We start from the raw sequence: 13,235 nt of genomic DNA, 5'->3' as shown, positions 1-13,235 counted from the left end.
TTAAATTAAATTTAGGAGATAAATCCTGCAGACTTCTAGTATCTTTCCAAAATATGTGTATTGGGGAGATCCTGACCTCAGTAATTTTGTCAAGTGCCACAGGATAGTAGGGCTCACACATAGCATAACTTCCTCTGTGGCTGTTAACAGGAAAGAACGCAGCATGTATGAAAATCTGGTTACTACCTATGTTTTTCAGGCTTGGTTACAAAAAGTACATTCAGCCCAAGGAGTAACACCAAGATACGGTTTTAAAAACCCTTTGCACAGATTAGCTGTTTTCAGGAAAATAATCCTGCATTAACTAGTTAATCCTTCTGAAATTTTTGATCCCAGTGTTCAATATTGTATAACTTGCTTTCTTTATTAAAAATAGGCTTCAAGTTCTTCACCTCCTTGAATGTGTTTTGCCATCGATGGGCTGTTTGCAGGGTCAGACTTGCCTTTCACACCCTTGCAGGGGACAGATCCTTTGCAGAGAAATTTCAGTAATGTATAATTCTTAATAAGCAGATTAGGCACAAGCAGGTCTTGGGGAGCCTGGCACGCAGACAGCACCAGCACTAAGCTTTTTCCCCTGGGGGTGTTCTAAAGTGCCTGCGGGAGGCTAGAAAAGTCAATTACAAGCACACTGGGTGCTCTGTAAAAGACCATATGCATACTGGCAGTACAGAACGGAGGGTTTTAACTGCTTGGTTGAGATTTACTGACACCTAAATGCTAATGAAAGGCTGTGGGAGCGCTGGAAAGAGGAGTTTGTATCCCTATAACTTGACTCCTTTGAGTAGCTTATCAGTAACTAATTCCCATATTCTCTTGGGATATAACCAAGCATTCCGTTGAAGCTTGGATCCCTCTGGAAAGTTCTGACTACTGGAAGGACACAGCACACATGCTTTGAGACATGGGATACTCCATGAGAGGCTGCATAAGGGGGAGTGGACCCCCTGTGTCACCTAAGTTCCTCCTCAGACCATCTAAGATCAGAATAGTGTGGGTATGGAATGTGGATCTCAACTTTCAGTTTAGGTAATTCCTCTTTCTCCTTTTATCAGTACAGATCCCCACTCGTGGGAAACGCTGGTGCAGATTCAGTTATATTATGATGGTCACCAAAACTGAGACTCTTTCTACTTGGCTACATACTAGTTGAAGGCTTTGCACTAACAACTGTGAGACTCCTTGGAAGAAAGATAAATGTTTTCACGGAAGTTTGATGAAAACTCCAATTGCTGAGATTTTTGATCTGGGTGAAGCATGAGACCTCAGTTATGCTAAAAGATCCAGAACCAGTGGAAGAGAAAATGGTGGCTCAACTCCACTGAATTCCCAAACTATCTGGTCCTGTTTGATGTTATCAGTAGAACCATGTGCCTTGTCTTTTATCTTTCCAATAACACTTGAATCAAGGGGATTGGGGAAAAGGCATGCAGAAACTGATGGCTTTAATTCAGGGAGAAGATAACTGTCAGGGAACTGCAACTTGTTCCTCCTCAGGAGCGCTATTCTGCTTATTTGCAATTCTCTTGTGCTGCAACAAGATGTTTGTCATGTTCCACAGATTGGGGTATGAGGAAATAGTGAACAAGTCTTGAAGACTAAGCCCTGGTCTACACTGTGCGGGGGGGAGTTGATCTAAATTACGCAACTTCATCTACGTGAATAACGTAGCTGAAGTCAACGTACTTAGATCTACTCACCGTAGTGTCTTCACTGCGGTGAGTCGACTGCTGCCGCTCCCCCGTTGACTCTGCCTGCGACTCTCGCGGAGATGGAATACAGGAGTCGACAGGAGAGGGCTCGGCGGTCGATTTATTACGTCAGATTAGACATGATAAATCAACCCCCGCTGGATCAATCGCTGCCCGTCGATCCAGCGGGTAGTGTAGACATACCCATAGGGTTCTAGAGCTTGAGCCCGAGCCTGAGCCTGAATGTCTATACCACAGTTTTACAGCCCCATAACCCTAATCAACTGACATGGGACAGCAGTGGGTGTTTAATTGCAAGGTGGACATACCCTTAATGCACAGCAAGCCAGGGTGTGAGCATACAGTGCCCTAGTTTGCCACACACTAAGCTATCGTGTGGACAAGCCTGTAGTGTGTCTTTAGGGATTATTTGTGTGTCATGTTGCTTGTTCTGCTGAGTTGGTCTGCCCAGGTATTCTCCTTGTCTGGGAGCTGAATAGTTGGTGATGTGATGTGTTGGTGAATACAATCCTCTGGACATAGAAGAGTGGTTTATTATGTTTTTTTGTAGTAATGTATTTGTATATGTGGGAGGAATTTCTTTTATGTTAGTCTGATTGTTCTGAGTTCTGGCATATGTATGTGCAGTCTGCTTTCTTGTTTTGCTGATAACTGGAGCGGGAGTTGGAGGCTTGAAAGAGCCCTTGAACGTAGGTGGTTTGTTTTTCTCAAGTCCATGTTCTTTAGGTTTTTAGAGGTCTCATTTTTAATCTGGCAAAGGAAATAATCAGAATACATGATGCCATCAATCCTAGCAATTGTACAATTGTTCTGGCTTGATGCTGGGATGGAGCGTGTAACAGTTTTCTGGTCCTGAGTATCTCCTGAAGCCTTGTGGTGTCAGGTAAATCCTTGTAGTTGTGGAGTGTGTGTCTGCGTCCGTGAATGTGATCCTGTAGATGGGAATAAAATAACTTTTCCTGATTTATCCTGAGGCCCAGGGACTGAATCGAGAGTATGTTTTTTGAAAGGGGTCTTGAACTTCTTATAGTGACAATGCCTTTATTAGCTGTCCAGGTATAGAAATACACTGTCACATTGATGTCTTAGCTGTGCTGCTGTACAGCCTGGTGCAAGGCAGTTGGTAGATACCAGCTGAGCAGTACATAGGCCAAAAAGTAGAACTCCATATGGATAGCAAACCTTATTGATTCAGAAACAGTTATACTTCCTGTGTGACGGTCTGATGGATCTATAGAAATAAGTGTCTTTGAAGCTGAGAGCTACAAACCAATCTTGTAGATTTAAAGAGGAAGTAATGGAGACTACAATCATAATCCAAAACTTAAAGTATTGAGTGAATGCCCTAAAAGCCATAATAGAAAGGAGCCCTCCAGGTCTAGTTGGAATAAGAAAAGAACAGGAATAACCACTTTCCACCGGTATTGATTGGGAAGTGTGTCGGTTGCACTAATCTGCAACAGAGCAGAATTCTCGTTTCTGATAGGGTTTTTTTGCGAGAACAGTCCCTCAAGAGGGATGGAAAAAGTGAATAATTTGGAACTATGGAGTGCAATTGTATGGTGTAGCCACTCCAAGAGTTTTCCAACACCCACTTGTCTGTGATAATTTTATTCTATGTTTTCAAAAACAGGGAACAGGTGGCCTCTGAAGCGAGGTGGAGACAAGGTTGATGTCTAGTACATCCAGGTTGTCTGGTCTCAGGCTCTCAAGTATACTTCCAAAACTTTTACTTGGTGTTTGAAGGAGGGCTTGAAACACAGCATGAAGACACATGCGTCTGACAATAAGACTGAGATCTGTGTTTGCCAGAAGAGAGGAAGACCGTTGGTGTGGTTTCCTCTTGACAGTCCGGAGAAGTCAACAGATATTGTTTGTGGTATCTAAAGGGAGTCTTCCTTCTGAAGGAGGGTTTATATATTCCTAGAGTCTTCAAAGTGAACCTTGAATCTTTCACTTTCTGTAAGCTCTCATTCTTGCAGGCACTAAAAAGCTCCCAACGTTCAAAGGGAAGATCTTCCCCCCTGGGTTATTTGTGTGGAGGGACAAGAGCACTTTAGCCATGCTGCCCTTCTGGTGGTTATGGCAGTGGCCCAGTGTGCCTGCAATTCTTGTCAAAAGATCTTGAAAGGATTTAAATTTCTTTGGAGGGAAACTGTAGAGAATTCCATCAGGGGAGGAGGGCAAACAGTGTGGATCAGGTTCTTGAGAAGTCCATATCAGATATGTCTACATTGCAATAAAATATCCGTGGCACTGAGTCTCAGAGCCCGGGTCAATTGACTCAGGCTCACTGGGCTAAAAATTGCAGTGTAGACATTTGGGCTCGGGCTGAAGCCCAGGCTCTGAGAACCACCCATTCACGGGGTCTCAGAGGCTAGGCTCCAGTCTGAGCCGGAGCATCTACACTGCAATTTTTAGCCCCGAGCCCTGTGAGCCCAGGCCAATTATGGCCTTGCTGCAGGTCTTTTATTGCAGTGTAGACATACCCTCCAAGACATTCTTACCAGCAGAGAACTCTGTATTAGCTATGAATAGAGCAGATGAGGCGGGGAGGTTCCATCGTTCTAGGTTCCAGATGCTTTGTCTTTGGAATGGAATGTGTTGGTGATGGCTTCCATTTGGTTTCCGGTCCCTGAATGTCGCTTTGACGGTTGATCCTAGGGCTGAGGGGCTCAAGGAGCCTGGCATCCTGCAAGGGAACTCGTTCCATAACGATAAGATGATACAAAGGGTCCCCTCAGATAATTATGATGAACCGACCCAGGTATTTAGACAATTGTCATCGAGGTTGGAATCAAGAAGAATTCGGGGTAAGGCTTGGGAAACAGAGAGCTCTTGGCACAGCTTTCAAACTTCACCTCATATGACAGCAAGGTCAGCTCTGAGGGATCAGAGATCTTAGTCTTCGATGCTAGTGGAACCCCGTGTTTTGCCTTAGCAATTGGGATGGGGTGGGGGGACTCCTACTGAGTCATCAAAGAAATCTGTCCTTGATGGGATGATCCAGCTGGGTTGTCCTCAATAAATCTCTTAGATGCCAAACAAGGAACTGGGCTCAAAATATTAGCTACCCGCCCAAAGGTTTGTGTGTCATTGGCCCCAGCCATGATGATTTCCACACTGTCTTGAATTCTGTCACTGGGGACAAAGATTTGTTCCTCGGCACTGGGGAACTGAATCTCTTAGGCACCGGATGTTTCTGATCTCCATCACCTCTTGCACCAGTGATCCTCTTCTATCCCCGTTAGACCTCTGAGAGTGAGAATGAGGGGAAAGACATGCGTCATCTTTCTTCCTCTGTCTCTTGGCCCTCAGAAACCTGGGGTACCATGCAGCCCACCTGAGTGTCCAGACCTTGTCAGCACTGAGCATTCCTTGGCACTGGATTTTTGTCTTCTCCTGCATTCAGGAATGGCAGGAAGGACCAGATACCAATTCTGACTCCATATTCATCCTTGAAGCCCTCAGTGCTTTATCCATCAGGATTAACCTGAGGCAAGACTCATGGTCTCTTCATGCCTGAGACATAAGGCCTGTATAGACTGAACAACACTGGCAACACTCCAGTCTATGATCCTTGCCCTGTGCATCATAAAGAGTGCCTCTGAGTGCCAGAAACACAAGAGGGTCACTCTATATAATAATACTTATTTCTTATACAGTATAAGTAGCATAGCAATATTCATTGAGCTATGGAAAGAGGAGAGGGAGTTCCAACATGCTGCTTCAATGCCAGGTGACCAGGTGCCATCTTTAAATTTAAGCACTGTAAGGGAAAATGCCTGCACACAGAGGTCCCTTCCCCTTCATCGGGTTTGTCCAGGCTCGGCAGGCTGGACTGGCTAGACTGTGGGGAATTCTCTCCCCTCTTCCTCCTTCTCACTCTTCACAGCAGGAGTCTCTGACTTGGGCTCTTCCAAGGTATCCACAATGGTTTGTGGGGTGCTGATGGGGTCTTCACCAAATATGGCATGCAGCTTGTTGCAAAAGTGGCCGGTCTGCAGCTCAACACCAAAATGATTGTTGGTCTCCCTGGCCTTGTGGTATGCTGGCACAGTTCCTTTGCTTTCACCTGTCATTGCTGCTGATCCCTGTTGTACCCTTTGCCTGCATCTCCGGTGCAATCTTTTTGTAGATATCAGTTTCTGTGGCTGGTCCGTAGCTGTGTTTGCACAGCATCTTCTCACCACAGGCCCAGGAGATCCAGTACTTCCTGTCTATCCAGGCAGAAGTGCATCTAGTGTGTGTGGAGCCGGCATGGTCAATTGGGCCGTTGCACACAACGAGAGAGCTGTTAGGTGTGCTTGCCACGGTAAGGAATCAGGAAAAGGCATTTCAAAAATATGCAGGCTGGTTTTTGGGGGACGGGGGTTTGCTTTTGGTCTGCATGACCCTGAGCAATGCAGTTCACAATTGAGACCAAAACAATCACTGTTGCAGGGAATGTGACATGGAGAACTGTTAGGGTTGATACAGGTCACACAATGTTTGCACTCACACTCTGTCAATCTCAGTAGATTGACCATTGCTCAATGGCATTTGGGGAGGTGGTTTTACTGTGTCACTGTAATCGGGCGCTTATGTTGGAGGGAGATTAATTTGAGTGTAGATACCAGCATAAATAGGTCAACACAAGGAAATTTATATCGACCTAACTTCATAGTGTAGACCAGGCCTTACAAACTAAGTGAGTCCAGGGACTGTACGTAGGCACCTTAAATGAGTCATGACTCGGCGCTTTTACTATCAAACTACTATTTGGTGACTAACGTGTAATAAGATCGGGTCTGTGTCCAGTTCCTAGTGTACAGCTCTCTACATAATAGGCAGGCTTGTAGGCAGTCTGAGGGGCCAGTGACTAAGTGGGTGGAGAATGTAGAGAGATGGAACTTGGAGAGGCCATAGACAAGAGTTGCAGTAGACAAGGTGAGAGGAGATGAAGACATGAATAGAGACTGGCACAGTCAAGGAGAAGCTGTTGCTGAAGTAGTGATGGGAATTGTGGTCTGGGGCTGGGGGAGGAGGGGGGCGCAATTCCGGGTGAAGATTGATCCTGAGGTTGTGGACAGTAGAAGCAGAAGGGGAAGTCTAAGTTGAAGAAAGATGCTCTTGTTGCCCAAGAGAAACGCATCTGGGCTATTTAGCTGATCAACTCAAAACTGGAAAGAACACAAATTGTAGGGCATGTCTGTGAGCGATGCATAATTGCGAAGTATTTTTACCCTCAAGTGACCAGGTATTTGGACATTTACTGTAACTTGAACCTGTGTCCCCCTTTCCATTGCAGATTGTCTGACTTCTTCCACACCACAAATTCCCTTCTTTTGCTTGTTGGTGGGGTCGGGGATATTTTATTCTGCCTGATGTGTCCTCATTCTCTCATTCTCCAGCTGCCTCATATACCGACAGCTCTGATGATGAGACCTCCCCTAGGGACAAGCAACAGAAGAACTCCAAAGGCAGCAGTGATTTCTGTGTGAAAAACATAAAGCAGGCAGAGTTTGGGCGCCGAGAGATTGAAATTGCTGAACAAGGTAAAAGGAGGCAGGCTCCTCAAGTTTGATGCTGTTGTGATCTGGACTTCTCACCTGAACAGCTTCAAATCCGGAGTACCTCATACTTTCCCATCCTGCAGAGCTTATAGCAAGGGCTTATTGAAACTGTTTTTCAGCAGCAAATTGGGTTTTTGACTAAAGGAACCTTTCCCAGAGAAGTGCCCATTTTCTGAAAAACATTTTGATCTTTCGTCAAAAAGAAAAAATGCTCTAAACACAAAATATTTCAGTGAAAAACAGAAATATTTCAGTTTGGATTTTCCATCTTGGTGCCTCATTGGAGATGCAATTGTGTTTCCTCATGTCTTTATCCTCCACTATGGGCCAGCTTCCCCAGCCAGACTATACCTCTCACAATACACCCTTGATGCAACTACCTCTCCTCATCATAAAGGGAGACCATGGTGCATGATGGGGAAATGGAGTCTGACCAGGAACCCCAGAGAATAAGAGCATGTGACACCACAGAAATGTTTCTGAATTAAAATATTTCAGTTTTTGGACAAAATATTTTTTCCCTGAAAAGTCTAATTTTTCCATGGGAAAATTTTGACAAACTATTTTTTCATATTTGTTGAAATTTTCCATGGAGCAGAGAATAAGTCCATTTTTTGACCAGCTCTACTCATAACATTTTATACTTACGGGTTCAAGTAGATGACCTGAAACTTCTCTTTGCCCTATTACAACAGAGCTACGTGATACACTTCCAACCAGGTGTAAAAGGCAAGAGGCTCCAGTAGCTAACACAAAATAGGGAAATATTTGTGTCCTAAAATTTCTTAGGCTACCTTATCTCCTCTCTGTGCGTCTTCTTAAAGTGCTCCCCATCCTTTCCTTGGGAGGTTCAGTGTCCCACTGATTTCTTCTGGCACTGTTCCTGCTAATAACAGTTAGGTTAGCCTATCATAGAACAGAAAAAACATATCCTGTGATTTCAGTGACCCACAATAGAGAAATTATTGAATTTTTAAAGACCCATTATTACAAACAGAAGATAATGGTTATCAAATACTTCACAAATAATAGGCAAAGTTGTAAAAATGCTGATTAGTTCAGACAACTTGTGAAAGGGGACCAAATCCAATTATTAGATTGTTCACAAGGATGAGAGTAGTCACAAAAAGAGTGGGCTTATCCAAGTCTCAGCTCTCTAGACAGGGACTGAAATTCTTACACAGCCATAACAGTAGTAGTGCCAACTATTGGATTTTACCATGAGTCTCGTGATATTTGATTTTCTTCAAGCCCCAACTCATTTAGACAAGTGATTATGTGAAAATTTCAGCTTCCATTGGGGAGGGTGCAGTATGTTTCTAGCTGTTCTGGCTGCAGAGAAAAGCTTGAAACCATGACTAGGCTGCACCCTAAACACTTAAACAACAGAAGGCAAGTAAAAAGAATCTAAAACAAATTATTTTTTTTAAAAATCTTAATATTTTTAAGCCAATGTCATGATTTGGGGGGCCTGACTCCAGGCTTTTGAGGGTTTGGGGTTGGCAGTACTGCACAGATTTATTACCGTAGATCTTAAATGCTAAAGTAGGGCAGCGGCGCTGGATGTCTGCTTCTTTGTGCTGACTCTTCTTTGCTTTTTAATGACGGATTTTTCTTTCCTTCCAGAGATGCCTGCACTTATGGCTTTAAGAAAGCGTGCTCAGGGAGAAAAGCCATTGGCTGGGGCCAAGATTGTGGGCTGCACGCACATAACTGCACAGACTGCCGTAAGGCCCTGTTTTATTTATTCAGTTCTTTTCCCTTTGCAGTGGGCATTTCAGCAAGAAGCCTCTTTAAATTCCACTGTAGGGTGACTCCATTGGTATACAAAGCATGTGCTCCTAGGAAATAGTCTCCCTGAAATAGGCATCGTTACATAATGCCATGTTTGGAGAAAAATAGATTTCCCAGAGATTGGATGACTTGGGATAGCTGAAGGGATATGCTGCCAGTGACTGATAGGTCCCCTGTCTGAGTCTGGCCCAGGACGGTAATGACTGTAATGCTACTTACTGTTGGCTGTTCAGTGACCGGTGTGAGACAGGTTAGTGGGTCTCAGTCCAGTTCCCAAACAATGGCAGTCCACAGCCCAAAAAACACCAACGCAATTGGCACTAATTCATACCCTTGTTGGCAGTCTCAGCAGGGAGGCCAAAGAATGGATAGGCCACGAAGACTGAAACCTGTTCTCTGTCCTTCCGGGGCAGGAGCACATTGGCAGGGCAGTGTCAGGGAATCTTGCACTCTCTTTGTCTGTGCTGCAGCTGCTCTTGGGGACAAAGAAGACTTCAGTCTCCAGAGATGTCAATCCAGCACATTTCACCAAAATCGCTTTTTAAAAAGGAGACTTGCTGACTTCTGTAAAGGTCTATTTAATAAGGATGTGTGTCTATCTGTATCTCATCTTTTAAGATGTGAGCAGTGCATGTGTGTGTCTGTGAGTCATAGCCGTGAGTAATGATGATTAAGAAAACCCCCCACAAATCTTAGAATAAAACAAGAGGGAAGTGGGATCTAGTGATTGTGAAGGTAAAGGTGAAGGTACTGTGTGATTCAGGACTCTTGGATTTTTGAATTTTCCGAGCACTAGAAGGGAATGAGCTCTAATGACTAGAGCAGGGGATTGGGATTTGGGGCTTTGCTATATCTGGATGAAATGGACTAGGCGCATTGGAATTACTATTTTATTTTTGTATTCATTTGTTTTAAATGATAGGCTCTCTGATGCACAGTCTGTCTGTCTCTGTTTCATATAGCACTGACTGCTCTGTCAGGGCTTGTCTACACAGCGCTGCATTAGCCCGCACTAAATGCCAGGGTGCACTGGCATGCTGTGCACTAACTGGCCCAGGTGGCCACTGCTGGCATGCACTAAAGTTCAGTAGTGCACACGAGGGGGCTCTTAGTGCATGCCAGCAAGGGATTAAGTGAGCCAGTTAGCACAACACAATAGTGAGCACTGGAATTTACACTCCTCTGAGGAGGACTAATGCACAGTGTAGACAAGCTCTCGATGTTTAAAGAAACTACAGTGAGCCCATTTAAATCTGTTTCACAGTAATTACGGAGCTTGATATCTGGCTTCATGTAAATCTCGATGTTTAAAGAAACTACAGTGAGCCCATTTAAATCTGTTTCACAGTAATTACAGAGCTTGATATCTGGCTTCATGTAAAAGTATATTTGCACAAAGGCCTCCTAATTCAGTGCAATTCATGTGAAAACAACATCACTCATTACCTTCTGAGGCTGGGACTGGATGACAGGGGACGGATCACATGGTAATTGCCCAGTTCTGTTCATTTCCTTTGAAGTATCTGGCGTTGGCCGCTGTCAGAAGACAGGATACTGGGCTAGATGGACTATTGGTCTGACCCAATACGGCTGTTCTTGTTTTCTTTGATCCAGGTGCTAATGGAGACTCTTGGTGCCTTGGGTGCTCAATGCCGATGGGCTGCCTGCAACATCTATTCTACTCTCAATGAAGTGGCTGCTGCCCTGGCTGAAAGTGGTAAGGGATTTTCCCTTCTTCAGCGTGCTTTAGAGAGATTCCTTTCAGCCTTTAAATATTAATACTTTAAAAGAGGACACTGCTCTAGTGTACTATGTTCTTTTTCAAATAGTTTTCCCTTCAGTGTAAAATAAACCTTTAGTAGCTTGAAATCTTTCCAATGTTTCTTCATTCATCTCCCTTCCATCTTGTATGTTCACACAGGTGTGTAGGCTGGTAAGTTATGAGGCAAGGTTGCATATGTTCATTTATTGATTAGCGTTACTTAGAAAGCTGGACTATTCACCCTGCTTTGTTCTTGCAGGGTTGCTGGTGAGTATTAGCCATTCATACTGATTTAATCAAATATATTGCTTCTCAGAAGCAGAGAAAATTCTGTGGATTTGAGGCGTAAGGAATGAAACTGGAAATCAAACTTTGGCCTAAGCAGCCTTGGCAAGACATGTGGCTTGTTTAGCGTTAGAGGTTAAGATTTTCAAAGCAGTGCAGGGGATTGAACTACATATCTTCTAGTAATTTTCGTGCATTTCAATCCCCTGCTCTGCTTTGAAAATCACAACCAGAAATTTTGCTTCTCTGGAGTGTAAATGTACTTAACAGTTGATATCATCTATTGCTAGCCCCCTCTGCAGTCTGTATAAGAAAGCTACCGGGAAAACCTTTTGATATGTAAATAACTATTGCACATGCTGTAAATATTACTGTCCCTGCAAATGGCTTTCTGTACTATAGTTAGGAATTAAGAATTGGGTCCTCCCCCTCAAGACGGTATATTTGAAGACTGGCTAGAACAACAGTGAAAAGGAAGGGTCCGAACGCTTAGCTTTTATGACTTTTTGAAAAGCCCTTTCAAGACAGTCACTCTCCAGTAAGGCTCATTCCTGTCTGCTGCCCATGGTACCATGTCAGCACCTCCGCAACTAAAAGAGGCAAGAACCAGACCTCCGCTAGAGCAAGCGCTCCTTCCAGCCAGATTCTGTCAATATGGGCACTCTCAGGGTGACAGAAAGCAGTGCATCACCTTGACCATTCCACCTTTGCCAGGCTAGGGGACCACTCAAGTGACACTTTCATAGGTTGCATTAGTATGGAACTTTCTTCCTGTCTCTGTCAGGGTTCCCTGTCTTTGCCTGGAAGGGAGAGTCTGAAGATGACTTCTGGTGGTGTATCGATCGCTGTGTCAACGTCGAAGGATGGCAGCCTAATATGGTGGGTCTAAAATATGGTAGGAACTAAAACATCTGGCACATGTAATACAAGTTATTAAGACTGATGTCTCAGCTATAGTCTAGAGAGATGAAGGGTGGGGTAGGGTCCACAGAAGGTTTGGAATTATTAAAATGTTCCCTATTAAATCTTGAATGTAGAGTTCTGTGTTTCTTCATCAAAAGCTAATCATACTACTTGCCACCTACATAGCACTTATCTTCAAAGTGCATTAGAATTATGAACTGATCCTCACAATATAGGGAATTAACTTATCACTGTCTTACAAGTAGGGAATTGGAGGAGGTGGTTGACACACTTGCAAGAGACCTTACATGGAGCCAGTCCAGTTCTTGTCTATACAGGAAGGTTGCACCAGTTTTACTTAAGTCAGTTTTTAAACCGATGTAGTTAAACTGGTGTGAAGTCCTGTATAAGTGCTCTTATTTCCATTTGAGCAGTTTATTTCAGTATAACTTTTAAACTTGTTCCCAATCGAGTTAAGCTAAACTGCAAAAAACCACTCAAAGCAAAATAAGCGTCCACACAGCAGTTTGCACCAGTTCAACTAGATCATCTTAAATTCACACCTTAGGTTATACCACGGCAACTTTCCCATTTAGACAAGGCCTCCATTTCAGAGCCAGGGTTAGGACTCCAGAGACCTTGACAACTAGCCTGGGCTCATTGTATCAGATTGCAAAACAGTAAGAAGCATAGCTTCTTGCTTTAATGGCTTGTGATATCTTTGCGCGTAGGGCAATCCCAGAACCCTGAACTTGGCAAGTGGAATAGTTTTCAGTTCTCAGATGTTTTATTCCTACAACATTTGAGACTGGTCCTTGGCTCTGGAGCTCACAATCTAATGGATGGTGGATTTTGTGATGTATCTGTATCGCTTAAGTTTGCTCATATTGAATTATTTGGGATGTGTTAGAGTTTTCTTTCTTTAAGTACACCTGTGTTCACTTTATTTTCTCCATCCCCTTTAGAAGGTTTGGGGAATAGTCAGATAATCCATCCCCTCAGCCATAAATCTGCATATGGAAAATTCAATTAAAGAAATGATAAATGGCTTATGTTGGGGAATAAGCTTCCATCAGTAGTGACAGCAATCACTGAGTTGGTGTCCAAGAAATCAAAACCCTTCCTGCACCTGCACGTTTGTCCTACGATAGTTTGACTCAGCTTCTTGGTTCTGTGCAATGTGTTAGGATGTCTGATGTCTTCTCAGAATTCCTCTTTGTGAGG

General features: G+C 43.8%; 1 protein-coding gene across 6 annotated transcripts in view; it reads left to right on the top strand.

Moving 5' to 3' along the window:
- AHCYL2 (adenosylhomocysteinase like 2) overlaps window positions 1-13,235 on the top strand; it is a 212,018-nt gene that overhangs the window by 166,861 nt on the left and 31,922 nt on the right. For all 6 annotated transcript variants that reach the window (XM_073328940.1, XM_073328941.1, XM_073328942.1 and 3 more), the window contains 4 exons: window positions 7,106-7,249; window positions 8,894-8,994; window positions 10,676-10,778; window positions 11,893-11,987. In XM_073328940.1, the coding sequence (XP_073185041.1) occupies window positions 7,106-7,249; window positions 8,894-8,994; window positions 10,676-10,778; window positions 11,893-11,987 (443 nt within the window). The remainder of the gene's footprint in view (window positions 1-7,105; window positions 7,250-8,893; window positions 8,995-10,675; window positions 10,779-11,892; window positions 11,988-13,235) is intronic.

The sequence above is a fragment of the Lepidochelys kempii genome, chromosome 1 (genome assembly GCF_965140265.1).
Source record: "Lepidochelys kempii isolate rLepKem1 chromosome 1, rLepKem1.hap2, whole genome shotgun sequence".
Taxonomy (NCBI): Eukaryota; Metazoa; Chordata; order Testudines; family Cheloniidae; genus Lepidochelys; species Lepidochelys kempii.
Note: the sequence above shows the minus strand (reverse complement) of the source record. Positions and strands in the feature narration are given on the sequence as shown.